Source organism: Vipera berus (genome assembly GCF_964194415.1).
Source record: "Vipera berus genome assembly, chromosome: 16".
NCBI classification, from domain to species: Eukaryota; Metazoa; Chordata; class Lepidosauria; order Squamata; family Viperidae; genus Vipera; species Vipera berus.
In genome coordinates, this window is record NC_138219.1 from 7,535,820 (window position 1) to 7,563,579 (window position 27,760).

Here is a 27,760-nt window from a genome sequence, read left to right on the forward strand (position 1 = left end):
TTAGTGCAGGTTCGCATCCCACCAGGCTCAAGGTTGACTCAGCCTTCCATCCTTCCGAGGTAGGTAAAATGAGGACCCAGATTGTTGGGGGGCAATTAAGCTGACTTTGTAATAATGCCGCTTGGGGTGTGTGTGAAAGCCCTAATAAGCAGGCATATACATAGAATGAAGGCTACTGCTAAGCTTGTAAGCCGCCCTGAGTCTTCGGAGAAGGGCGGGATATAAATGGAATTAAAATAAATAATAAATAAATAAATGTGTTATAGCGGACCCTTTGCAAATGAAACGCCTGTTTCTAACGGCCATTTGGGGGGGGGCCTTCAAGTGGCTTTTTTTTTAACCTCGGCTTGCTTACTTGAGGATGGACCTTGTGATACTTGGACTCCGGGTTGTGTGGTACCGTCGCGTGGGTGAAACTAACGCGGCTTTTCCTTCTTTTAAGGCGCGAACCAAATGCATCTTTCTAATAATAGCCGTTCGAATAAAGAACTCTTTAAATCTCCTCCGCTTGTTACTGAGGATGGACTTTGTAATACTTGAAACTGCGGGTTTTGTAGGACTGTTGCACTGGCCAATTAACTAACCCTAACCCTTCTTTTAACGTGCAAGCCAAATGCAACTTTTCTAATACCCTACAGTGGAAATTGCTATCTGTAAAAATAAGATATTTATTTATTTTATTTATTTATTTTTATTTTAATTCCATTTATATCCCGCCCTTCTCCGAAGACTCAGGGCGGCTTACAAGCTTAGCAGTAGCCTTCATTCTATGTATATGCCTGCTTATTAGGGCTTTCACACCCACCACAAGCGGCATTATTACAAAGTCAGCTTATTGCCCCCAACAATCTGGGTCCTCATTTTACCTACCTCGGAAGGAACCGAATTATAGATTTGTCTTATATCCTCCTGGACTCTAATGTATATATTGTAAGCAGCCCTGCTAAGTTTTTGTATAAGGTATTTGGGCTAAGAACCCACTAAATCGAAGAAATTGCGGTATCCTGCAAGGGAGAGTCTTATCAAGCAGATTTCTTTGTATTATTAAATAGGCACTTTTATTACTGCCTTCCATTTAACATGGATCCAGATTTATGTATTTTATTTTTATTTTATTGACAAGGCCGCAAGACTAATCAATTAATAAAGTATTCTAATAGCCATTCAGGGATTGCATTAGTAAAGAATTTATTTTTTCTCCAGCTTTGTTTTGCTTTAGGGCATTTTGTGACTTGGGGCCGTTGTTTTGTTTTAGTTGTACGGAAGCGTGGAGGATTTACAGATGCTTTTAAGCAAATAAGGATAATCCCGCAACTGAAAACCCTGCATTTATTAGGTTAGGCTGAGTCAAGAACTCGAGGAAGATTTTTGCAAGTCTGAGGACCGGCATTTTTTTTTTAATTTAACCTACGGGATAAAGAATCGGGGAGATGCAGCAAAAACAATAAGGGTTGGAGCAATTGAAAAAAATAAACAAATGGATGGCATATTCAGGTATGGTTCGCTCCCGGGGAAAAAAATTCTGTTCTAAAAAACAAAAGCAATCCTAAACAAATTTAATTATTCCAAATAATATTGCGAGATGACGAGCAGAGAGAACCCGGAGGGAGCCTGTGACGTCAGAGTTCTGGCCCCGCCCTCACGTCACGTGGCCCTCCAAGCTTGGAAAAACAATCCGCGAAGAGACGGCTGTGCCAGCAACCAACATGGCGGCCTTCGCTTCTTTGTAGGGGTTTCTTTTCCCTTTTTTAAAATCTCGCCTTTTAAGCCCTGAGGGAGATTCTGCTCCGCCGACAGCCTTCTCCCCCGCCCCCTCGCTCCTCGCCGGCTCTAGAAACTTCGTCGCGTTAATTCCGGCCCGCCGCTCCCTCGGCCCCGCGGGCCCGCACGAAAGATGGCGGCGGTGCCGGGCTTTCAGTCGCGCGTGCGCCAGCGCGCCTTCTCGCCTTTCTTGACGTCAGTTCCGCTTCCGGTCGGAAAAAAGCGAGGGGGTTCCGGATTGGGGAAAAAAAAATGGCTGGAATGAGACGCTGCAACTGTGGGGGAACGGCCGGGGAAGGTCCTCGGTTAGTGTCGTGGGGGGGGGAGCGGTCGGGGAGGGGGACCGATATGGGTCCAGTAGTCCTCGCTTAACGACCGGTCGCAGTGACCGTTTGGGAGGGGGTCACCAGCAGCGATCACCACGACTCCCATCATCCGCAGCCGTGGCTGGGGTTCATGGGGTCTCTTTCGGCTTTTGCCAGCCCAGCATTCTCGACTACAACGCCCATCGTCCTAGGGCGATGTCTCCCTCCCTCCACCTGGTACCTGTTGAGTTCCAAGACCCATAGTCCCCAGCCACGCACCAGCCCGTCTGCCTTTTTAGGAGTTCCAAATAATAACATTGCGTTAATAAGCAACAACGTAATACAGGCCGTCCTCGACTTATAACGGCTTGTTTAGTGTTAGGGTCGGGGTGGTGGTGGAAAAAGTGACTTAGGACCTTTTTTCCCCCACGCTTAACGACCGTTGGGGGCATCCCTGTGGTCACGTGATCCAAGTCTGCAGCTTGCGGGGTCACGTGATCGATCCCCTTTTGCCACCTTCCAACCAGCAAAGTCAAATGGGGAAAGGCCGTTTCCCTTAACAACCGGGTGGCCGACTTAAGCAACTGCAGTGATTCGCTTAGCAACGAGAAAGCTCGTAAAGTGGGGCAAACCCCACAACTGGGATCAGGATTTCTGTCTGTTGCTAAGCAAGGCGGGCGGGAGGTGAGTCGCGACCACTTTTACGACTTTTCGCTGTCTTTGCCTGGCGTTCAAATTCTCTTTTGTCTTTGCAGCGCTCCGTCGGGAAGCCTTTAGCTGCCACGTCCCTCTCTCCCAACATGCTGCCGTGCAAGAAGAGGAAAACCACCCGGATGGATTCCTTTTCCGAAGCCGAGCCTGTTCCAACCGAGGCGTCCCCGTCAGGTGGGATCAGCCAGCTTGGTGATCTGGAGGAGACCAACACTCCTCAGACTGATGGGCGTTAATTGATTACTTTATATCTGTGGACGGCCCTTTTACTATCCTCCTGGATTGTGTAGCAGCGATAGAAGAACTGAGTTGGACTAGCCCCTTCCTCCAGTGGAGACCCCCTCAATTTATTCCCTTTATTTATTAATCAGATTTGTACAGTCACCCGTCTCACAAAAAGCTACATTGTACAGCGGGCAATAAATCGAATAAAACAACAGCTATAAAAAAAAATCCACGTTAAAAGATTTATGTATTTATTATGAAATTTGTTGGCCACCTGTCTCGTTTCAAAACGACTCTGGGCGGCTTACCGCATAAAAAACATTAAAACCGTCAGATATAAACAGACCCAACGAAATTGCAATATAAGCAGAATAAAATCCTCGACAACGAGATGGAAAAGAGAGCAGCCTTATTCCACGGAAGTTGTAGGTGAGGCTAGCTCTTACTTAGATAAGTAGATAGATAATAAAATGATTACATGACGAGCAGATAAATGTTATAGAAACAAATGCACAAAGCCTACGCTAAGAGGGGATAAGAAGGACCACCTTAGCAATGGAACCATCTAAATGTTTTTTCCGGGAGCTCCAGGCCTGGTTACGTAACCAGGTCTTGTGTTTATTTAGTATCTTTTTAATGTATTTTTTTAAAAAAATAATCAGATTAATGGGGTAGGAATGTGCATCTTTGTGTGTGTTCAAAATTGCTGACCCCCCTCTGGAACGTGAATCGGTTCTTCCTTAACGCTGCAGATCTTTTCTTGAGAATCTCCTTGATCGTAAATGGCATTTTCCCCGGATTTTTTTTCTCTTTCTTTGTAGATGACTGTCTTTTGCCAAAGGCAGAGACCGAACAGGAAGACCTAGAAGTTTCTCCTACTGTGAAATCCCTGGGCGGCGCGCAGAGTGTTGATTCACACCAAGAAGTAAAGGCCGAAACTGAGGCGGCGGCCCTTTTCATTTCAGTAGGTGAGTCCGGAACGGGCCAAATACCCAAATATTTTTGTAAGCGGGGGTTGATCTGTTCTGTCCTGTTCTGTGACAAACCACGATGGGCAGGCTCCATTACGGTCGTAACTTGAGGACTGTCTACAGCGGGTCCAACCCTCTCAGGTTAGCTCGCCTGCCTTTTTTTTAAACAACGCCGCCGTTTGTTCCCTGTTTGCAGATGAACGAGAAGGCGGGAAGAAAACCAGGCGGAAGGGAGTTAAAAGGAAATGGGAAGGGAAGTCAGCCAAGGAAGAGGAAGGAGGAGGAGGAGGAGGAGGAAGAACGTTAGCTTGTGACCTCAAATTGGACGATACCCTGGACCGGACACTGGAAGACGGGGCGAAGCAGCACAATTTGACGGCCGTCAACGTCCGGAACATCCTTCATGTGAGTGTGAGAGGGTCGCTTAAAGCCCCAGGCAGCTTTTCCTGGCTTGGAACTCCAGCCAGGTGAGAAACTCTGATTTGTTCCCTGCAGGAGGTCATCACCAACGAGCACGTGGTGGCCATGATGAAAGCAGCCATCAGCGAAACGGAAGACGCCCCTGTCTTCGTAAGTCTCGCGGCCCTCGGAACGGAGTAGACGGGGAAGGCGTCTCCCAGAAGGGGCCTGTGTATCTCAGCAGGAAAATGAGATATCAGGTCTCCCCATAGCAGATGCTATGTTGTTTGAACAACTTTCTCTCTCTCTCTCTCTCTCTCTCTCTCTCTCTCTTTCTCTCTTTCTGTTTTTCTCTCTTTCCCTCTCTTTCTCTTTCCCTCGCTCCCCTTTCTCTGTTTATCTTTTTCTCTCTTCCTTGCTCTCTCTCTCTTTTTCTCTTTCCCTTCTCTTTTCCCTCCTCTTTTGTTTTTTCTCTTTCCCTTTCTCCTTTTGTCTTCTCTTGCTTTCTCTTTCTCTTTTTCTTTTTTTCTCTCTCTTCTTTTTTGTCACTCTTCTCTCTCTTCTCTCCCTCTCCTTCTCACTTTCTCTCTTTCTTTTTCTCTTTCCCTCTCTCTCCCCTTTCTCTGTTTCTCTTTTTTTCCTCTCTCTTCCTTGCTCTTTCTCTCTCTTTCACTCTCTTTCTGTCCCTCTCTCCTTTTCTCTTCTCTTTCTCCCTTTTCTTTCTCCTTTTTTTCTTTTTTGACATTCTTTCCTTCTCTCTTTTTCCTCCTTCCCCCAATTCAGGAGCCCAAAATGACACGGTCCAAGCTGAAAGAAGTGGTAGAGAAAGGGGTGGTAAGTAAAATAACAGTAGCCACGTAGCTCATTCATTCGTAACTTTGCACTCTCTCTTTCTCTCTCAGCCTGGATAAATGTGGGGCCGTTTTCAGAACGTTCTATATATAATGAATGAATGGAAGCATACATGAATGAATGGGAGGCGGGCCCTGCCTAGCATTCATGCACTTCCTGATTTTTGTATTTGATGGCGATGGTGCCAGTCATACTCGTTGCCTCCTCAGGTGATTCCCACCTGGAATATTTCTCCTATCAAGAAAGCCAATGAAGCCAAGGTTAGTACTCTTTGATATTTTGATAATCTACTGGGCAGGCCTTTTATTGTTCTTTATGGACTCTGGCTGTTGGGAGTAGAAGTCCAATAAACATCGGAAAAAATACACACATTTGTTGGCGCTGGTAGGGATTGGTTAGCAAATTCTCTCGCCTGTAGGATCCTTGGTGCTTTTGGAGCTTCTTCAAATTCTTGCGGACGTTTTATGAGCCAACTAGGCAACTTCATCAGTGCGAGAAGGGAGTGGGGTTTGGGGAAGAGGGAGAGAAGGACCGTGGGGTCCTTGGTACACTCTGGGCTTCTCTTCTCCCGCAGCCCCCTCAGTTTGTGGACATCCCTCTGGAGGAGGACGATTCGTCCGACGAGGAATACCAACCGGAAGAAGATGAAGAGGACGAAACGGCGGAGGAGGTACGCCTGGCGAGCGGGCAGCCTGGAGCGTCTGGGGGAATAAAGCTATAGTTTTTGGCTGGAAGGGAAAGAGAAGGCCCCCTTTCTACTGCGTGTAACTCACAGATAAACTGAATTTTGGGTGGGTGGGGCCTCCCTAAATTCTCACCATTTTCCCCTGCTGTCCTGCAAAGGGCTTTGGGCTTCTGCAGGCCTATTGCAAAATGGGGCTCAAGCAACATCCTGAATCTCTTAATTGATCAGTGGAACGACTTTCCTCCAGAAGTGGTGAATGCTCCAACACTGGAAGTTTTTAAGAAGAGATTGGACAGCTATTTGTCTGGAATGGGATAGGGTTTCCTGCCTAAGCAGGGGGTTGGACTAGATGACCTCCAAGGTCCCTTCCAACTCTGTTTTCCTTCCTTCCTTCCTTCCTTCCTTCCTTCCTTCCTTCCTTCCTTCCTTCCTTCCTTCCTTCCTTCTCGGTCACTGGAGTTTTTCAAGAAGAGATTTGTCTGGAATGTTATAGGATTTTTGCCTGAGCAAAAGACTAGAAGACCTCTTTCTTTCTTTCTTTCTTCCTTCCTTTCCCTCTTTCTTTCTTTCTTCCTTCCTTCCTTCCCTTCCCTTTCTTTCTTTCTTTCTTTCTTTCTTTCTTTCTTTCTTTCTTTCTTTCTTTCTTTCTTTCTTTCTTCCTTTCCCTCTTTCTTTCTTTCTTTCTTTCTTTCTTTCTTTCTTTCTTTCTTTCTTTCTTTCTTTCTTTCTTTCTTTCTTCCTTTCTTCCTTCCTTCCTTCCTTCCTTCCTTCCCTTTCTTTCTTTCTTTCTTTCTTTCTTTCTTTCTTTCTTTCTTTCTTTCTTTCTTTCTTTCTTTCTTTCTTTCTTTCTTTCTTTCTTTCTTTCTTTCCCCATCACTGGAGGTTTTCAAGAAGAGATTTGTCCAGAATATTACAGGATTTCTGCCTGAGCAGGGGGTTGGACTAGAAGACCTCCAAGGTCCCTTCCGACTCTCTCATTTTGTTATTCTTTGCCCTGGAGGCTGGTCGCTCGATTTGATTTCCCTTTCTGTTGTTTCTCCCCCCCCCCCCCCAGAGTTTATTGGAGAGCGATTTAGAAAGCAACAGCTCATCCCCGCGGGGAGCCAAGCGCTCTCGTTCGAGACCGTCGGAGACGGTGGAGACGGACGAGGAAGGGGCGGCCCCCCTGGAGGTGAGCGGGGAAGGGTCTTCGCTTCCTCAGTCCTTCAGCTTTTCTTCAGCACGGCTTACTTTGGTTGTTAAGCCAATTGCTGGGGTTGTTAAATGAATCACGGAGTCCTTAAGCGAATCCAGCTTCGCCCCGTGGACTTTGCTCGTCGGAAACCGCCTGGAAAGATCGTAAATAGCGAGTTTTAGGGGCCCTGGGATGCAGCCGTCCTAAATACAGGGCCCTGGAGTTTCAATCACAACTGGGGACGTTGCGACGGTCGTAAGTGCAAGAAGCAGTTGTAAGTTCCTGTTTTCCAGGGCCTTTGAACGGACACCGAATGATTGTGAGTTGAGGAAGGCCTCGTAATTTAATCATTCAGGATAATATAATAATGATGATGGTGATGATGATGATGAGAGTCTTACTAGGAACTGCTTCCACATCTGCCTATCCCAGGTCCTTGGGAAGGACTCAATAGGTAGACAAAAATGCCAAATCCAGTCTGAACATCTGTGCGATGATCAATAATAATAATATAGTAGAGATGGGAAGGCCCAGCAAAAAAACTGGGAAACAAACAGGTTTTTTTTCTGGGGGTTTTTTTTTACCAAATGACTTTGGGGGGGGGAAAGCCCTTTTGGGGGGAAGAAAACAGAAAAAAAACCCTGTTTGGGGGAAAAAAACCCATTCCCCCCCCCCAATTTTTCCGTTTTTCTTCCAGGCTTTCCCACGTCTATGTAGAACTACCTGTAGTTCGGCACCTCGTAAATACTTGCCAGTTTGCTGAGCACCCTCATTTTGTAAACCCCTCCCCTCCCCCCCCCATTGCAAATGACTTTTTCCAAGGGCCCTTGCCACTTCAGACCGTCCCTAAAAGGAACGGTTGCAAATCGAGAGCTGCGGTTAAGAGGACTGTAGAGTTTGAAAGGCAAAAGCATCTGTGCTACCTGTAAGGAGGGATTGACGGATGAATGGAGGAATGAGCAGGACGGTTAACCGCCCAGGAGACGGTGCTCAGGACTTAAGGACGTCCGGTTTGTGCTTCTCCAGGCCGAGAAGGGCTGCACCCCTCCCGTCCAGCGACACGTCAGTGCCGAAGTTATTCCTATGGGCCCGCCCCCGCCCCCCAAGCCGAAGCAAAACAAGGACACCGTGTTCATGGAGAAACTGCACGCCGTCGATGAGGAGCTGGCTTCCAGCCCCGTCTGCATGGATGCCTACCAGGTGAGAACTAGCAAATACACCTGAATGGATGCCTACCAGGTGAGAACTAGCAAATACACCTGCATGGATGCCTACCAGGTGAGAACTAGCAAATACACCTGAATGGATGCCTACCAGGTGAGAACTAGCAAATACACCTGAATGGATGCCTACCAGGTGAGAACTAGCAAATACACCTGCATGGATGCCTACCAGGTGAGAACTAGCAAATACACCTGAATGGATGCCTACCAGGTGAGAACTAGCAAATACACCTGCATGGATGCCTACCAGGTGAGAACTAGCAAATACACCTGAATGGATGCCTACCAGGTAAGAACTAGCAAATAGGTAAAGGTTTCCCCGCACATGCGTGTTAGTCGTTTCCGACTCTAGGGGCCGGTGCTCATCTCCGTTTCAAAGCCGAAGAGCCAGCGCTTGTCCGAGGACGTCTCCGTGGTCATGTGGCCGGCATGACTAGACGCCAAAGGCGCACGGAACGCTGTTACCTTCCCACCGGAGTGGTCCCTATTTTTCTACTTGCATTTTTACGTGCTTTTGAACTGCTAGGTTGGCAGAAGCTGGGACGAGTAACAGGCGCTCACTCTGCTATGCGGCACTCGGGATTCGACCCGCCAAACTGCCGACCTTCTAATCGACAAGCTCAGCGTCCTATTACACCTGCTGAAAAAGGCCACCTCCCATGTCCATTTCTTGCCCCCTCCCTGATAAACATGCCTTGGGGGGGACTTACAGGAATGATTGTAATTTTGATTGGTTTTAATCCCGCTTTTATCACTTTATAAGTAAGTCAAGGTGGTGGGCCTACTTAATACTTATTCCTTCTCTTGTTTTCCCCCCACAACGATAACAACTCTGGGAGGTGGGTTGGCTTGAGAGGGAGGCGTTGGCCCCAAAATCACCCAGCCAGCTTTCACGGCTAGAACTCTCCCTCTCCTGGTGATCGGCCCAAGGTCACCCAGATGGTTTTCATGCCTAAGGCAGGACTAGAACTCACCAACTCCAGGCGATTAGCCCCAAATCACCCAGCTGATTTTCATGCTTAAGGCGGGGACTAGAATTCACTATCTCCTGGCGATTGGGCCCAAAGTCACCCAGCCAGCTTTCACGGCAAAAGCGGGACTAGAACTCACCGCCTCCTGGCGATCGGCCCAAAGTCGCCCAGGTGGAGGTGGCTTTCATGCCTTAAGGCAGGACTAGAACTCACCGCCTCCTGGCGATTGGCCCAAAGCCGCCCAGCTGATTTTCCTGCTTAAGGTGGGACTACAACTCACAGCCTCTGGATGATTGGCCCAGAGTCCCCCAGCTGGCTTTCATGTCCAAGGCAGGATTCGAACTCAGGGAGTCTTTACCTGATTGCTAGTTGCGAACGGGAAATGCTGCAGTTGCCAGGATTCTTCTAGCTGCCTTCTTTCCCCCTCGATAAATCACGTTAGATGAGACCCCGGGGACCCTAATCCCCCCCAGAACCCCTTCCCATTTCAGACGCTCTCGCCTTCCCTTCCCAGCCTTTGGAAGACAGCTTAATTGCCTTCCGCACGCGCTCCAAGCGGCCCCTGAAGGACGTGCCTCTCGGTCAGTTGGAGGCCGAGCTTCGCGCTCCGGACATCACTCCGGACATGTACGACCCCAACACAGCGGACGACGAGGAGTGGAAAAGATGGCTGGGCGGCCTGATGAACGACGATGTGGAAAACGAAGGCAAGGAGGGCCGGTCCGGGATGGAGGGTTGTCTGGATTCGACTTTGGGTTTGGAAAGGAGGGTGTTGGGTATATGTCTGTGGCCTAACTGGTTGGGTTGGCAATATATATGAACTACGATTGTATCATTGTTATAGAACTGTAGTGTATCACTTTAACTATGTAATGCATTGCATCATACCTTCTAATCATTGGCCAGCGCTGTTTCCTACGGCCATAAGAGGGAGCTGGAGACATAGCTTCTCTCTGTTACGTTCACTTTCGCTTGCTGTTACTTGCTGTTTATCGTGGTTTGTGGGTTTGCTACTGTTTTGCTAAACCTGTAGAACTGTGTTTGACTTACGGACTGGTAAGAAGACTCTGTATCGGATAATCCTTGGACTGTTATCTGCTATCTTTTCATTACTCATCTATGACCTAGACTGTTTTTTCCTGGACTGTGCTATTGTCTTATCCCACAAGTAAAACTTTTGTACACACCTCAGTGTATCTGTGTGGTTGCTGTATAAACTTAACTACTCTCAGTATCCTCTTTTTTGTGCAAGCTCTCTTTCGCTCAAGAGTTGCTCTGCTCATCCTTGTCAGAGGGGCTAGTGCAGGGTGAGGGGTTCCACCCTAGGGGTCCACAGCTGCAAGGAAGGCCGTAAAACGGGGGGGGGCAGAATTCCTCTTCGCGACCGTTGGTGGTTTTTGCAAAGCGTCGTCCCCAAGAATCTTCTCGCGAAGGTAAACGGTTTTTTTTTCCCCTTCCAGACGAAGCCGACGATGACGACGATGACCCTGAATACAATTTCTTGGAAGATCTGGACGAACCCGACACGGAAGACTTCAGGAACGACCGTGCTGTCAGAATCACAAGTACGTCCCCCTTTTTCTAGAGGCTGTCCTCGAGTTACGACCGCGGTACGCTCCTGAATTGCGGGCCGTCAGGCGTTGCAATCCTGAGTCTTGTCTCTCTCTCTTTCGTGCCCTGCAGAGAAAGAAGTCAACGAGCTGATGGAGGAACTGTTTGAAACGGTGAGTCTTCCTGGCCCTCCTTTGGAAAGAATCCAGGCATGTTACTAGCCCTCAAGGAAACTTCTGTTGCCGAGCTGCAACTTCTCGGCCTCCTGGAGTTTTCCCAGAGGCCCGCTGGCAAACTCCATGCTCAAAAATCAGTTTCAGGATGAAATCGGCTTCCCCAACATAGAGGACGATGGACAGGAGGACGAAGATAGTGCCGCCGAGGCCCGGCCCAATTTTAATACCCCCCAGGTGCTCAGGTAAGGACGCCCTCAGCTGCCATTATATTCACGGTTGTCTGAACAGGCGGGTTTCCTTCAAGCAGGCCGAGGTGGGACTAGAACTCTTTTGAGGCAATGCAACATTTCTCTTTTTTCCTTCCTTGCTTCCAGAGAAAAACCTTGCAGGTTTTGGATTTACATCCGCCATTAGGAGCAGAATTTCCGTCGCTAAGCGAGGCGGGTTTTTTTAAGCGAGTCACTCCCAATTTTAGGAAGAGGGATATTCCTTATTGGCCAGGTGTGTGATTGGACACACAAGGAATTTGACTTCCCGGTGCGTGATCCTCTCGGTGTACATACCTGGTTGTGAAACGAATCAGTGCAGTTGTTAAAACCAATCACACTGCCGTTAAGCGAATTCAGGATAATACTAATAATACAGGACTACCTATTATTCATTACCTCTAATTCAATAATTCAGGATAATACTAATAATACAGGACTACCTGTTATTCATTACCTCTAATTCAATAATTCAGGATAATACTAATAATACAGGACTACCTATTATTCATTACCTCTAATTCAATAATTCAGGATAATACTAATAATACAGGACTACCTATTGTTCATTACCTGTAATTCAATAATTCAGGATAATACTAATAATACAGGACTACCTATTATTCATTACCTCTAATTCAGTAATTCAGGATAATACTAATAATACAGGACTACCTGTTATTCATTACCTCTAATTCAATAATTCAGGATAATACTAATAATACAGGACTACCTATTATTCATTACCTCTAATTCAATAATTCAGGATAATACTAATAATACAGGGCTACCTATTGTTCATTACCTGTAATTCAATAATTCAGGATAATACTAATAATACAGGACTACCTATTATTCATTACCTCTAATTCAGTAATTCAGGATAATACTAATAATACAGGACTACCTGTTATTCATTACCTCTAATTCAATAATTCAGGATAATACTAATAATACAGGACTACCTGTTATTCATTACCTCTAATTCAATAATTCAGGATAATACTAATAATACAGGACTACCTGTTATTCATTACCTGTAATTCAATAATTCAGGATAATACGAATAATACAGGACTATCTGTTATTCATTACCTCTAATTCAATAATTCAGGATAATACTACTAATAATATAGGACTATCTGTTAGTACCTGTAATTCAATAATTCAGGAAAATAATAATAATACAGGACTATGTCATTTGGCGCCTGTCATTCAGCGATTCAGGAAAACATTAATAACACGGGACTGCCTGTCACTCAGTACCTGTCATTCAATTCTATGTACCTTTCAGCAGTTGCCAGTCCCGGTCAAATCGGTCCCGTCACGGGCGGCGGGGGGGGGGCACCCAAAGGCCTTCCACATTTCACGGAACTACAACTCCCAGGATGCCTGGCCACTAGAGAGGCATGCTGGGAGTCGAAGTTCGACCCCCGTTGGTTTGCCCCGGCTTTGCACTGCGATGGGTTGGCGTCCTTGTCTGTCGTGGGGGGTGTGCACGAGGTCTCCTTATCTGTGGGGCGGGGGGCCCGAGAGGAACGGCGGCCCCGTTTGGGAAAGGAGGCAGAGAAAAGCGGCTGGGCCTGGCCACCCCTTCCAGACCGAGCAGTACTGGGAGTGGGCGGCGAGATCACCTCTGCCCAGCTACAGTCGGGGGGGGAGGGGGAGCCGGGTGCAAGTGGGTACCGGGCGGTCCTCGAACCCGCAGCCTCACGATCCCTCCCGGTGCCAGGTTCGAGGAGCCCCTGGCCAACCTGCTGAACGAGCAGCACCGCACGGTGAAGGAGCAGTTGGAGCAGCTGCGGGTGAAGAAGTCCGCCATCAAGCTGCCCCAGGAGACGGAGCGCTCCAAGCTGCGGAACGAGAAGGCGGCTCAGAGCCTGGCGCTGGAGCCCGGGCAGAGGAAGAGGCTGCAGCAGCAGATGCAACAGGTCTGGGGGGGGTGGGCTCCCCCTCTCCTTTTTGGGGGTGCCCTTCCTCGGCCCCCGTTCCACAGGACGCCCATCAGCCTAGCCCTCTCCGTGCTGGGCAGGTGATTTTGGGAAGGGTGGGGGTGGGGTGGGGATACGCTGACCGCTGACCTTGTCTCCCCAACCGTTGCAGCACGTCCAGCTTCTGACCCAGGTCCACCTCCTCTCCAGTTGCAACCCCGGCCTGAGCTCCGAAGCCGGCACTGCCCGGCTCTTCCTGGTAATTCCGGACTCCTGCGGGCGGACGTGCTTTAAATGGGCTCCTCCCTCCCCTCTTCCTCCTCCTCCTCCTCTTCTTCTTCTCCTCCTCCTCTTCTTCTTCTCCTCCTCCTCCTCTTGTTCTCCTCCTCCTCCTCCTCTTGTTCTTCTCCTCCTCCTCTTCTTCTCCTCCTCCTCTTCTTCTTCTCCTCCTCCTCTTCTTCTTCTCCTCCTCCTCTTCTTCTTCTCCTCCTCTTCCTCTTGTTCTTCTCTTCCTCCTCCTCTTGTTCTCCTCCTCCTCCTCTTCTTCTTCTCCTCCTCCTCTTCTTCTTCTCCTCCTCCTCTTCTTCTTCTCCTCCTCCTCTTCTTCTTCTCCTCCTCTTCCTCTTGTTCTTCTCTTCCTCCTCCTCTTGTTCTCCTCCTCCTCCTCTTCTTCTTCTCCTTCTCCTCTTGTTCTTCTCCTCCTCTTCCTCTTGTTCTTCTCTTCCTCCTCCTCTTGTTCTTCTCCTCCTCCTCTTGTTCTTCTCCTCCTCCTCTTCTTCTTCTCCTCCTCCTCTTGTTCTCCTCCTCCTCCTCCTCTTGTTCTTCTCCTCCTCTTCTTCTTCTTCTCCTCCTCTTCTTCTTCTTCTCCTCCTCCTCTTGTTCTTCTCCTCCTCTTCCTCTTGTTCTTCTCTTCCTCCTCTTCTTCTTCTCCTCCTCCTCTTCTTCTTCTCCTCCTCCTCTTCTTCTTCTCCTCCTCCTCTTGTTCTTCTCCTCCTCCTCTTGTTCTCCTCCTCCTCTTGTTCTTCTCCTCCTCTTCCTCTTGTTCTTCTCCTCCTCTTCCTCTTGTTCTTCTCTTCCTCCTCCTCTTGTTCTTCTCCTCCTCCTCTTCTTCTTCTCCTCCTCCTCTTCTTCTTCTCCTCCTCCTCTTGTTCTCCTCCTCCTCTTGTTCTTCTCCTCCTCTTCCTCTTGTTCTTCTCCTCCTCTTCCTCTTGTTCTTCTCCTCCTCCTCTTGTTCTTCTCCTCCTCCTCTTCTTCTTCTCCTCCTCCTCTTGTTCTCTTCCTCCTCCTCTTGTTCTTCTCCTCCTCCTCTTCTTCTCCTCCTCCTCCTCTTGTTCTCCTCCTCCTCTTCCTCCTCTTCTTCTTCTCCTCCTCCTCCTCCTCCTCCTCCATCATCTTCAGACTGAAGTCCACTTCTGGAGCTGGAGCAAAAACGGAGGAAGGAATCCAGATGGGAATATCTGCCTGGCTGGATCCCGCGGCCTGATTTTCAGCCTTTCTCTCTCTCCGTCCCTCCCCGCAGACCGAGCTGGAGAGCTTTGCCCAGAGTTCCCTCTTCCTCAGTCAGCCTTCCAGCCCCGGCTTCCAGACCTCCTTCCAGCCCTTCAACCTGAAGGAATCTCTGCAGCTGATCAGGGACTTCCACGCTCAGGTCAAGGTCGAGTGGAGCCCCCGCAAAGCCGTGAAAAAGAACAGTTGAGCTTCTCCGCCTCTTTAAATTCAAAATAAGGTTGGGCGGCTGAGGAAAGGACGTGTGTGTGTGTGTGTGTGTGTGTCTTTTCCTACACGGAGTTGTTTTAAAAGCCATGGCAAACATCTCCAGGGAAGGAATTAAAAATGGCGAGTTTTTTCCCCTCCTCTTCCTCTTCTTCTTCTTCCTCTTCTTCTTCTTCTTCCTTCTTCCTCCTCCTCCTCCTTCTTCTTCCTTCTTCCTTCTTTCTTCTTTTTTTCTTGTTCTTCTTTTTCTTCTCTTTTTCTTCTTCTTCTCATTCTCATTCTTCTCTCGCCCGTCCATCTTTCTAGTGAACAATTTTGCTTGCTTGCCCAAGCAAGTGGCCTGGATCCTGGCCACACGGAGAGTTTTCCTCTACCCGGAGCTGCTGCCCACCTGCTCCTTCAAGGCCAAAACGCCCCGGGATAAGATCGTCTTCACCAAAGGGGAAGATAAGTACGTGCATCTGCCTCGCACAGCGACGGAAATTCTACACACACACACCCACCCCGATTCCGGCCGTCAGTCGGGGTTTACTTGTCGAGGCGTTCCGTTCTAGCGAGCGTGGTCAGTAGCCCTGCGTAACTTAGCAGTTGCAGGGATGCGCTTCCCAAGCGGACCAAGAAAGGGGGCAAAAGTTCACTCAACTCTCCTGCTTAGAATCCAGAATCGCGGTCGTAAGCCGAGGACTACCTAACTGGGCTCCATCCTTAAAAGGATGGAGGGACGGGTAATCCTTGACGTAACGGCCACAGTTGAGCCTCAAACCTACGTTGTTCAGGGAGCTTCGCCCCCATTTTGCGATTTTTCTTCCCACCGTTCTTAAGCGAACCACTGCAGGTGTTACGTTAGTGACACGCTTGTTAAGTGAATCTGGCTTCCCCCTCCCTCTTCCTCCTCCCCTTCCTTCCTTCCTTGTTTCCTTCCTTCCTTTTCCCTCCCTCTTCCTCCTCCCCTTCCTTCCTTCTTTCCTTCCTTTTCCCTCCCTCTCTTCCTCCTCTTCCTCCCTCTCGCTTTTCCTTCCTTCCTTCCTTCCTTCCTTCCTTCCTTCCTTCCTTCCTTCCTTCCTTCCTTCCTTCCTTCCTCCCCTTTCTCCCTTCCCTTTCCTTCCCCTTGGTTAGAATGCAATATTGCAGGCTAACTGTCCACAGCCACAAATTCGATCCTGACCAGCTCAAGGTTGACTCAGCCTTCCATCCTTCCGAGGTCGGTAAAATGAGGACCCAGATAGTTGGGGGCAAGAGGCTGACTCTGTAAACCGCTTAGAGAGGGCTGTGAAGCACTGTGAAGTGGCATATAAGTATTATTGCTATTGCTATTTTTCCCTACGTTCCTCCCGTCCTAGCCCTCGCCCTTGCCAGTCCTTCCTGACTAGTCTGCCTCTTCCTGTTCCAGCTTGTTAGCGCTGGGCCTGAAGCACTTCGAAGGCACCGACTTCCCCAAACCCCTGATCAGCAAGTACCTCCTGACCACCAAGACGGCCCACCAGCTGACGGGACGGATCAAGAACCGTAACATGAACCGAGTCCCCGACAACATCATCCGAGTAAGTTTCCTTTAAAACCGTCTTGTCAAGGATGAAACCTGGGCAGCTGCCTGCCTCTGCATTTCAACTTGCCTTTAGAGGAAGGGGTGGGTGGGTGGGTGTTACTTTCCAGTGGGTTCAACCGGAAAAACGAAACTTCTTCGATTCAGCTGAGGATCGTGAGAGCCTGAAACCTTTTCAAGGACACCAGAAGAGGTGTGGATTTGATGCAGACGGTTCCCAATAGCGAAGCAAACGTGTAAGATCAGAAATCTGCTTGGTCCTTCTCTTAACCCGTTGTTCCTGATCTTCCCTTGATTTTCAGTACTATAGAACTACAAAGCAGCTTCCGGTTTTGCCCCGGCTTTGCGCGGAAGTTCAACCTGGAGATTGGAAGCCGCCTGCAGAACAGGAAGAACATCGCTTGCCGTTCTGGTTAAAGGTAAATTCTGGTGGGTTGGCTGGTGGGGTGTCACGTGAGAAGGCTTTGCTTGGCACCCAGGTTGCATCACAACATATTTTCCTGCTCCAGTTACCATCATAAGTCAAAGGGGTACCTATATTGCCAGGCGGGCACTTAAAAATCCTTTCGGAAAATCTCTGCAATTCCGGCTTTCTTGGTCGCCGCCGCCTTCTTTTTTAAAAAAAAAGTATATTTATTTTATTTTGTCCTGAAAGGCCAAATGGGTTGTCCAAAAAAAAAGAGGAGAAAAAGGGGATCCAAATAAATTTCACATATAGAATCCACCCTGGCTGGATGTTGAAAAAACACACATGCACAAAAGGGCTTTCTCAGGTGTGAGGCTTGCAAGTTCACTCGCACGCAACACAAACACCGTTTTTATTTCCTTCTCCCCTCTTCTTTGTCCAGGCCAGCCTGCCCTCCATCCAAGAGGCCATAGAGCAGCAGCGGGCCAGAGAGGCCTCCCGGGGCTCCGACGGGGATCCCAAGGCAGGAAGCGACACGGCCAATCCTGCCAACTTTGAATGCCCTCTGCGCATGCCCGAGGGCACCCAGCTTATCCTGAGGCCCCTGAGCAGCCGGTTCTGCCGGCGAATCTGGCGATGGCAGCGGCCGGCCGGTGCCAAACCCTTCCTTGTCCAGCCAAGCCTTTGTTTGCCCCCAGCCGGGGCGGGCAGCTTCCTCAAGCAGCCCCCGCCCGCCGCAGCCCCCGGCAAATTAGCGGCTGCTCACGTCTCCCCTTTATCCCAGCCGGCTTCGCTCGTCCAGCCGTTGTCGTCCGTGCCCGGCTTGAGCTTGCCCTCCAGCCTGAGCAGCGGCCCCCCATTTGAGCTGCAAGGCGTGCTGTCCGCTAAGCAGCCGTGCTTGGCCCCCGCCGTGGCCCAGAACGTGGTCTCTCCTCTGCCGCTTGCTTTCCAGTCTAAAATGATCCTCCCGGCTCTTCCCGCCAGCCACTTCCGGAAGTCTCCTCTGCCAAGGGGGTCCCAGAAGAAGAAGGCGGCTCCCTTGCTGAAAGCCGCCCCGGTGCTTCACCCGGCCCCCGTCATCTTCACCGTTCCCGCCGGGACGGTCAAGGTGCTGGGCATCGCCAACGGCTGCAACGTGTTGCAGCCCCTCTCGGCCGCTCCCAGGGCCGCCGTCGCGGGCCCCCAGTCCATCCCCATCACCACGTTGCTGGTCAACCCGGGCCCCTTCTCCTGCCCGCTCAGGCAGCCCTTGGCAGCTTCCCCCGCCCTGCCCTTGGTGGTGGCCTCCAGTCCGGGCCCAGCCTCTTCCCTGGGCAAAGATTCGGAGGTGTCCACTCAGCCGGTCAGCCAGTCGGCGTCCGGCGGGGACGCGCAAGATCCCGTCAAGGCCCAGCTCGAAACAGACTCGGAAGAAGGCCCAGGAGAAGCCGGTGGGCCGCTCTCCTCCTCCGATCATAACCCTGGGGTCCCAGCAGAAGCTCCTATGCAGAGTGACGTGGAGGTGGGGCAAGGCAGAGCTGCTGAGGGTTTGGCCCCCGCTCCCTTCTCCCCGCTGGTGGAGTTAGGAGAGCTGGTCAAGATGGACGGGGAAGGCTGGAAGGAGACCCCTCCTCCTTCGGAAGCAGCCCCCCTTCCTCCCGATCCGGCTTCGCAAGGCTCCCCCGTGAAAGAGGGGTTGATTTTGGACCTCGGGCAGGGCCTGGAGGTCGAGCCGGCCCCCGGGAGCCAAGCCGGCGGTGGGGAGGAGGAGGAGGAGGAGGAAGAAGAGCAGACCGCCAACTCAACAGGCCTACCAGCAGCGTCTTCGGCAGAGGAAGCAAGTCAGGCTTTCCCCGCAAACCTGGGCAGCTCCCTCGCACCGTCGGACCTCAGCAGCTCCTTGGGAAAGGGGGAGGAACTGCCCGGAGCGGGGAACCGCCCTGAAGGGGTGGCGTCGGCCGGCCCGGAAGGAGGAGGAGGAGGAGGAGGAGGCGAGAAAGACGGGCTGGAAGAAGAGGAAGAGGAGGATTTCGACGACTACATCCCGGACGAGGAAGATGAAATGTCTTCAGCTTCAGAGGAGTCGCTGTTGTCGGTGCCAGAACTTCAGGTAAGATCAGGGTGGGGCCTCTTGAGGTCCTCTTTGAGTTCCCTTTGACCCTTCACTTGGCGTCTTTAAGAAGGGACCCATTCGGCTGGAACGGTCGCTAAATGAACTCTCGTCAACAGAGGGCTGGCTGTATTGTGCTTCGTAAGCTGCCCAGAATGAAGGCGAAGTTGGCAAAATGGGAATGAGGCGGGGGGCGAGGGGGGGGGCGGGGAAAGATACCGTATCAGCGTTGAACCTGCAGGCGCCCCCTTACGTGGAGGGGCGGATAACAGGGTGCAGGGCAAAGTGAGGTGGGGTCTGGGGTTGGTCCTGATCCAACAAAGTGCTGGATGTGCTCGTGTGTGTGTGTGTGTGTGTGTTTGTTTTCAGGAGACCATGGAAAAACTGACGTGGCTGGCATCCGAGAGGCGGTTGAGCCAAGAGGGGGACTCGGAGGAGGAAAACTCGCAGGAAGAGAACTCGGAGCCGGAGGAGGAAGAGGAGGAGGAGGAAGAAGGTGAAGGAGAACCTCTGGAGAACCGACCGAAGGAGAATGGAATGGCCGACGAGGCTGTGGGTGCGGGAGACGGGCCGGCTTCCTCTCTCGCCTCCACCTGCACCGTGCCGACGGTGGAGGCCAGCAGCATCCCTCCAGGTGAGCTTTCTTAAAATTGTTTTCTCTCTCTCTCTCTCTCTCTCTCTCTCTCTCTCTCTCTCTCTGAAATAAGGACCAAAAAATAACCAAGGGAACAAAAGACAAAGAGGCCTTAAACTATCCAAACAAATTAACAAGACTGATAATTGGAACTTTGGAGAGGTAGATATGTGGCCCCACTACTCAGTAGATACAAAATCAGATGAGAAATACAAGGAGGGAGAGAGGAGAGAGAAGAGAATGGGGATGGGGATGATGGAGGAGGAGGAGGAGATGTGGGGTCTCTGGTGCTCTCTGAGCTGGGTGGTTTTCTTGCAGACGTTTCATGACCCAACTAGGTAGCATCATCAGTGCTAGAAGGAGGCGGGGCTTTCAAGGAGGAAGAGGACTGTGGGGTCCTTGGGCTATCCGAGCTTGGCAGTTTTCTTCAAGATATTTCATGACCCAACTGTGTAATATCCTCCTCGCAAACCCCACCTCCGCCTAGCACTGATGACGTTATCTGGTCAGGTCATGAAATGTCTGCAAGAAAACCACCAGGCCCAGACGGTACCAAGGACCTCAACCGCGGTTCCTCCACCCAACCTCTCTCCCTAACTGCCAAGGCACTGCTCCATCTTTCACTCTGGCTGTCTTGTGCTAGGAGAGAACCCCAAAACCACCACCAAGAGCCGAGGGTCCCATCGAGCCCGGGCCAAGCGGGGCCGGGGCCGCACCAGCAAAGACGCCTCGAAGCTGCTGCTCCTCTACGATAACAACATCCTGGAGAGAGATCCTCTGCGCGAACAGAAGGACTTCGCTTTCGCCCAGGCTTACCTGAACAGGGTGAGTGAGGATGCTTGGACGGAGGGACCTCGAACTCAGACCGTCCCATACTGGGGGAATGTCCCAAAGGTGCTTTTTTTTTTCAGGAGGCAACTGGACTTTCTTTTTTTTTTCTTTCTTTGAAGACATTTCGCTTTGTCACGGTAATGATTTAAAAGCTGACCAGCTTATGGAATGGAAGATGTCATGATGGGAATGACTCAGCAGGGTCTGTGTCTCTTTAAGAGCCAGCAGGGTCTGTGTCTCTTTAAGAGCCTTTGTATAAAAGAGATGTGTTTTCTCTCTTCTATTTCCTACTGTAATTGTGGTTTATTGGATCCTGCTGAATTAGCACGCGTATGTATATTGTTCCTGGTGTATGAGATTGTAGATAGTGTTAAGGTAAACCACCACTTAATACAAACCACTGTTTACTGTGTTTTACCCCTGGGTTATCTCAGCACAATAAGACTGTGCACGCTTTGACACACATCTCATCCAAGAAGCTTCTTCAGCTCTGACCGGATGGTGGGGAAGGGAAGGATTTATACTCCTTGCAGACAGCTGGTCATTTGCATCCTTTCAGAGGGTCGTTGAGGCCACTCGGAGGTTTGTCTGTGTCCTCGGGGTCACCTGAGCGGTGCAAATGGGGGTGGAGCCTTCTTGGAGCTGCTGAAAGGATTGTGTTCCACACCCATTTGCCCCACTCAGCTGACCCTGAGGACACGGGTAAACCTCCAAGTGGCCTCAACGACCCTCTGAAAGGATGCAAATGACCAGCTGTCTGAAAGGAGTATAAATCCTTCCCTTCCCCACCGTCAAAGTAAGAGCTGAAGAAGCTTCTTGGAGGAGAAGCGAAACGTCTTCAAAGGGAAACAAGAAAGTCCAGTTGCCTCCTGAAAAAAAGGACTTTTGGGACAACCAGGACCTGGATGGCCGAGAACCTCCAGAGACATTTACCGGGGAAATGCTCGTCGCCACAGGTCCGCGAAGCCCTGCGCCTCGTCCCGGGCAAATACGAAGAATTCCTCCGCAACATTTATGAATTTGAGAACAACCTGCAGAAGCAGACGGCCGTCGACCTCTACGCCCGGCTGCAAACCCTCCTTCAGGATTGGCCTCAACTGCTGACCGACTTTGCAGCCTTCCTGTTGCCCGAACAAGCTCTGGAGTGCGGGCTGGTGAGTCAGCTGCAGGCAGGGGGGGGCAGCTCATCTTGGCAAGCGGGTTGAGGCTTAGGGGAGAGAAAACCGGTGGGATCCACGGACGGGCTTAGTCTAGCACAGCTAGTCCCCGATTGGGTCAGCGCCTGGGTTGTCCTCAGGCAGATAAGATCCATTTTTTTTGTTGTTGGTCTCCCACCAGTTTGAGGAGCAGCAGGCCTTCGAGAAGAGCCGGACGTTCCTTCGGCGGTTGGAGATCTGCTTTGCTGAGAACCCGTCCCACCACCAGAAGATCATCAAGGTGTTGCAGAACTGCGCGGAGTGTGTCCCCCAAGAGATCGTGGAAGTAAGACGTTTTCTCCCCGCTCCTTCCCACACCTTAGGTGTAGCACTGATGAGGTTACCTAGTCTGGTAATGAAACGTCCGCAGGAAAATCTTAGAGAGCACCAAAGACCCCACAGTCCTCCTCCTCCTCCTCCTCCCTGCAAACCTCGCCTCCTCCTAGCACTGATTTCATTAGCTAGTTGGGTCATGGAATGTCTCTAAGAAAACCACCCAGCTCAGAGAGCACCAAGGACCCCACAGTCCTCCTCCTCTTCTTCCTCCTCCCCGCAAACCCCACCTCCTCCTAGCACTGATGATATTACCTAGTTGGGTGAGGAAATGTCTGCAAGAATAGGTGGACAAAAATGCCAAATCTGATCTGAACGTCTGGGCGACTGCGATTGAGCCCTAATAAGACATAGCCAGATGTTCATACTCCGTGTATCGTTTGGATGCCCTTCTCGAGTACTTCCCAAGGTTTTGGGTTAGGCAGATGTTGTGGCTCGATGTTGTCAAAGGGAGGATTTAAGCTGTTCCGAGTCATGCTGCCTTTCGCAATTGACCGACGGGGATTTTGTCAATGCCGAAGGGGTTCTGGGATTGCACCTGAGGTAGCTGTTGGTGCTATCAGAAACACAGCAAACAAGGAACAAGCCGGATAAAATTAAGTAAAACAGGAAAGTTTGCGCGCTGTTTTGGTTTGGGGTTTTTTTTGGGGGGTAGTTTGTGACTTCCAAACCCTTTCCATTGCTTGCTTGCTTGCTTGCTTGTTTTAACCGTCTTGAACATCTGGATTTAGCTGAAGAACCAGATGTGGCAGCTGCTGAAAGGACACGATCACCTCCAGGACGAGTTCTCCGTCTTCTTCGATCACCTGCGCCCCTCGGCCAGCCGTCTGGGAGATTTTGAAGAAATCAATTGGACGGAGGAGAAAGAATACGAGGTTTGTGGGGGGGGGGTTGCCTCCCTGGCCTCTTCTGGTCCGCCCCGGGAAGGGGAATGGATTTGGGGGAGGTGGAGGTCAAGAGTTCTGATCCTCCCAGCTGACGAGGCGGATGGGAGGCACACCTGAAGCTGCAAGGGGTAAACCTGGCTTCGCCTCTCCTTCCAGTTTGACGGGTTTGAAGAGGTCTCGCTGCCAGACATGGAGGAAGAGGAGGAGCCGGCCAAAGTCCACGCTGCCTCGAAGAACAAGAGACGGAAGGAGCTGGGGAGTCAGAATGCCGAGAAGGTGGAAATCCTATCATTGTCTGCCTGCCTGTCTCTCTCTCTCCTCTGTGTAGTCCGTCTGTGTATCATCTATCTATATCTATCTGTATATCTATCTATGTTATCTATTTTGACTCTCCCTCCCTCTTATCTATCTCTATCCTGTGTAATCTGTCTATCCACCTGTCTATCTATCCCTCCCTCTACCATTATCTATTATCTTTGTAGTCTCATCTATCTATCTGTCTGTCTGTCTTGTCTATCTATCTATCTAATCTAATCTATCATGACTCCCTCGCTCTTTTATTATCTCTCTCTCTATCTCTATCCTCTGTGTAATCTGTCTGTCTGTCTGCCTATCCCTCTCTCTATAATTATCTATCATCTTTGTATATTCCGTCCATCATCTGTCTTGTCTGTCTGTCTGTCTGTCTGTCTGTCTGTCTGTCTGTCTGTCTGTCTGTCTATCTATCTATCTATCTATCTATCTATCTATCTATCTATCTATCTATCTATCTATCCAGGCTTTGATTGAGAGCAGCCCAGAGAAGGTTGCAACATGGACAGCCAGATAAATCTTTTTATTAAAAATAAATAAATTCACAGCTCCTGCGGAAACCGCCATCACTAAGCCAGGCATTCCCGTGCTGCCTCTCTTTAACAATTGCTTTGCTTAATGACGGTGTTGCCGGCCCCGATTAGAGGTCGTTAAGCGAGGACGGTGGAGAGACTCGCCCTGGCATGGAGCCAGGTCTTTGGGCACCCGGGAGGGAGGCCTCGCAGCCGGCTGAAGGCGGGTCAGCCCTTCCCACAGAGAGGCTGGCCTGACCGATCCTGTCGCTCATTTTGGATCCCGGCTCCCCTTTGCAGGAGGCCGAGTGGCTGGAAGGGCAGAAGGACTGGTGTGGCTCCTGCCACGAGGCCAGCGGGGACCCCCGGCTGAAGCGGAGCAAGCGACGGAGTTGCACCCACTGCTGCAGCAAGGTCAGGAGGGGGGAGGGTCTTGGGGAGGGGGCCGGAGAGGGCTGAAAGCCCCTATGGGGGGGGTTTTGCTGAAACCAGCCGAGCGGGAGAATTGGGGAATGGGGGTCCGTAGCCAGCCGTTCCCCCGAAAGATTGACGGGCGTGGCCGGGTCTTCCCGCAGGTGGGAGACCCCAAAGGCTCCAGAAGCAAAGAGCCGGGCGAGCTGGCCGAGGGCCGGGGGCAGCGGGAGCCCAGCCCTCGGCCGGAAGGGAAGGAGCCGCCCGAGGGCAGCGCGGAGAGGAGGGACGACGGGGAAGCCGCCCCCGGCAGGATCAGAGCCGCCAGCCGGAAGGGCGAGTCTGCCGGAGGAGGTGGGTTTGGGGGGGGGGAAAGGAGGGGAGTTGCAGTCGGGTTAGGGAAGGGGGTCGGTCTGCAGGATGACCAGCTGGATTTTGGATGGGGGGGGCTGTCCCATCAGATGCAAATGTCCCTTTGGGGAAAGGAATCCTCCCCTTCCCTTCCCCTTTTCCTTTTTCCTTCCCTTTTTCCTTTTTCCTTTCCTTTCCTCTTTTTCCTTCTTCCTTTCCTTTCCTTTCCTCATTCATTCCCTCCTACCCTCCCTCCCTGCCCTTTCCCCCCCTCCTTTCTTTTCTTCCCTCCCTATTTCTTCGTTCCTTCTTTCCCACCTTCCCTCCTTACTTCCTTTTTTCCATCTCTCCCTCCTCCCTCCCTCCCCTACCCCCCACCTGGCACCTTAGGAAAGTGATTGGAAAGCTGACCTGCTGGGTCCAGTTGGATTCACCCTCCTCCCCCCACTCCCCTTTCCCTCCCTCTCCCTGCATCCCAGGTGCTCGTCTGGAAGCGAAGCCCCTTTCGTCCAGAGATGCTCCTCCGGAGGCCCTTCCCCCATCCGCCGGCAAAACCCCGGAGACCTCTCCTCCCCCTGCCCCTCCCTGCCCTCAAAATGGGGGCGAGCCCGCCAAGAGTTCTCCTGCGGCTCGGCCGCTGCCTCCGAGGGGGGCCAGCCCCCCCAAAGCCCACCGCCCGAAAAGCGGCCTTGACCCCACGGAGGGACGACGAGAGGTGGGACTCGGCCCCAGGAGTGGGGAGCCACCTTCAGCCCCCAACCCAGATTGTTCAGAGACCGAGCGCCCTCCCAAAGCAGCCGGGCCAGATCCCGGTTCCGCTCCCTCCCTAGCCGGGACCCTCGTCCCTTCTCGGTTGAAGCTCACGGAGCCCCCCTCGGTGACCCCGAAGCCCAACGCCAGGGAGGTGCTGTCCACGGCCTCCGAAGACCTGGCCCCGAAGACTTTGGGGGTGAGCGAGGGCCTGCAGGATCAGCCGGAGATCTCCGCAGCCAGCAGCCGGCAGGCCGCGAGTCCAACAGGAAAAGCCCCCGAGGGAGGGGATGTCCACTCACACAAGGAAGAGGGCTTGACCCCTGTCGTGGCCGGTGGCCCGGTGGCGGGGGAAGACCCTCAGCAGAGGACCATCGAAGCCACCGTGTGTGCCAAGAACATCAAGGTCAGCTCGACGGGGGAGAAGGTGGTCTTGTGGACCAGGTGGGTGCCCCCCCATTCCTATCTCTGATGCTTGTCTTAAGAAGAGGGTCGGGATTTGGGGGAGGGGGGGGGCTAGCGACATGGGCTGGCTTCAAAACACTTGCCTAGTTCCAGAGCGCGAGCTTTTCACGCCTGGTCTACTCTAAAGCAAGCCGCTCTGGTTTAGGGAATCCTGACCGATTTTTAAGGCTGTCTAAGCCAAGGGATTATGTCTGGATTTATTGACAAGATTTATGACGGGTCGCATTCTGGCAGCAGCTTAGAAAACGGAGGGCGGAAGGACCCAGCTGTCCATCCGATCTGCCCTGAGTTTGTTTTCTGTTTTCGTCTCATTCATCACTGTCAGTCTCTTAGGAGACTGACTGGACAACCATTTGTCTGAAATGGTCTAAGGCTTCCTGCCTGAGCGGGGTTGGACTAGAAGACCTCCGAGGTCCCTTTCAGCTCTGTCCTTCCTTCCTTCCTTCCTTCCTTCCTTCCTTCCTTCCTTCCTTCCTTCCTTCCTTCCTTCCTTCCTTCCTTCCTTCCTTCCTTCCTTCCTTCCTTCCTTCCTTCTCTGTCACTGGAGTTTTTCAAGAAGAGATTGGACAACCATTTGACCGGAATGGTCTAAGGCTTCCTGCCTGAGCAGGGGGTTGGACTAGAAGACCTCCAAGGTCCCTTTCACCTTCCTTCCTTCCTTCCTTCCTTCCTTCCTTCCTTCCTTCCTTCCTTCCTTCCTTCCTTCCTTCCTTCCCCGTCACTGGAGTTTTTCAAGAAGAGATTGGACAACCATTTGATCGGAATGGTCTAAGGTTTCCTGCCTGAGCAGGGGGTTGGACTAGAAGACCTCCCAGGTCCCTTTCAGCTCATGATTTTATTTATTTTTTATTTTTCTCGGACAATGGACGGATGGGTGAAATCCAAACTCCCTCCCTACACCCTTTCTCTTCCAGGGAGGCTGACCGAGTGATCCTGACCACCTGCCAGGAGCGAGGAGCCGATCCGAAGACCTTCAGCGCCATCTCTGAACAGCTGCGCAACAAGACCCCAGATGAGGTGGGCCTTCCTTCTGGCGCTCTACCCACCCACCCGCCCTAATCTTTGCTCAAAGGTTTCTCCGGCAGGACCCAGCAGGGCGGGGAATCTTGGAAAAAGAAGCAAGAGATTTAATTTTGGGTGGGGGGGAAGTCTCCAAAACCTGGCAATTTTAAGATTTGTGGACTTCAACTCCCCGAATTTGGAAAGCCAGCATGTGCTTCATTTGGGAGCTGAATTCTGCATCAGCCAGCTAGGGGATTCTGGGAGTTGAAGTCTGCCTGGGGAATTTTAGAAATCCCTATATTCTGGCCTGAAGGATTCTGGGAGTTAAGGCCCATATATGCTGGTGGGGAATTCTGCTTGTCGGAATCCATACTTGCTGCCGGGGGAATTCTGGGACTCGTTCTGGCTGAGATACTCTGGGAATTAAAATCCACATAAGCTAGACGGGGGGATTCTGGGAGTTAAGGTCCATACATGCTGCCTGGCGGATTCTGGGACTCGCAAGTCCATATATTCTCTCCTGGGGTGGGGTGGGGGGGTTCTGGGCGTTGAAGTTTGCACAAGCCAAGTTGGGGCATTCTCTGGGAGCTGAAGCCCACCCATCTTCCACTCCTTGAGACTCAACGGCAGCTTCTTCCACGCAGGTGGCCCACCGTTTCCGCGAACTGATGACCTTGTTCCACACGGCCTGCGAGGTCAGTTCGGACGACGAGGAAGACGGGATGAGCACCAGCAACGCCGACCAGCTTTCCGACAAAGAGCCCGCCCTGTCGGAGGATGACCCCGAAGAACCGGGCTTTTAATCCAGGTCAAAGAGAGGAACGTTTGGGGAGGGGGGTTTCCTCGGCCCCCTTCGCTCTGCGGCTCCCTTTGGAGACCCCGAAGATTTGTCGATTTTTAATTGGGCTGTTTGTGGAGGGGAGGGAGGGGGAAACCCCACCCTTTCTCAGATCTGTAAATATCTTTTTTTTTAAAAAAAAAAGTAGGAAATGTATAAATTAACGGGGAGGGGGGGTTTGAATATTTATTGAGCGATGGTATTGTAAAGAATTAAAGCAGACCGCCGAGGCGGCGTTTCTTCCAGACTCCTTTATTTTTTTAACGCCATCTCAAAAAAAAACAAC

General features: G+C 51.2%; 1 protein-coding gene across 2 annotated transcripts; it reads left to right on the top strand.

Moving 5' to 3' along the window:
* Positions 1-1,983: 1,983 nt before the first annotated feature.
* LOC308675465 (GON-4-like protein) lies at positions 1,984-27,719 on the top strand. Of its 2 annotated transcripts, XM_081340819.1 has the most exons (32): positions 1,984-2,066; positions 2,822-2,951; positions 3,824-3,970; positions 4,170-4,378; positions 4,469-4,543; positions 5,156-5,206; positions 5,434-5,484; positions 5,799-5,894; positions 6,964-7,080; positions 8,110-8,283; positions 9,792-9,984; positions 10,738-10,842; positions 10,961-11,001; positions 11,143-11,246; positions 13,003-13,201; positions 13,374-13,460; positions 14,721-14,892; positions 15,221-15,365; positions 16,305-16,455; positions 16,760-16,876; positions 17,306-18,952; positions 19,322-19,586; positions 20,230-20,411; positions 21,374-21,571; positions 21,756-21,899; positions 22,678-22,821; positions 22,990-23,109; positions 23,958-24,071; positions 24,233-24,422; positions 24,899-25,613; positions 26,549-26,651; positions 27,281-27,719. In XM_081340819.1, exons 2-32 carry the CDS (start codon positions 2,867-2,869, stop codon positions 27,437-27,439), a joined length of 6,300 nt encoding a protein of 2,099 aa, XP_081196945.1. In that variant the 5' UTR covers positions 1,984-2,066; positions 2,822-2,866; the 3' UTR covers positions 27,440-27,719. The 2 variants fall into 2 exon arrangements, 1 of the variants encoding a protein (XP_081196945.1); XR_014028127.1 differs by lacking the exon at positions 24,899-25,613.
* Positions 27,720-27,760: the final 41 nt, after the last annotated feature.

What these genes read in the sequence shown, in the direction of transcription:
- LOC308675465 (XM_081340819.1), top strand. Translation starts at nt 2,867, where the DNA reads ATGCTGCCGTGCAAGAAGAGGAAAACCACCCGGATGGATTCCTTTTCC. An exon ending in AAGGGGCGGCCCCCCTGGAG is followed by an intron (nt 7,081 to 8,109) that starts GTGAGCGGGGAA and finishes GTGCTTCTCCAG; the next exon opens with GCCGAGAAGGGCTGCACCCC. An exon ending in GCAACAAGACCCCAGATGAG is followed by an intron (nt 26,652 to 27,280) that starts GTGGGCCTTCCT and finishes TCTTCCACGCAG; the next exon opens with GTGGCCCACCGTTTCCGCGA.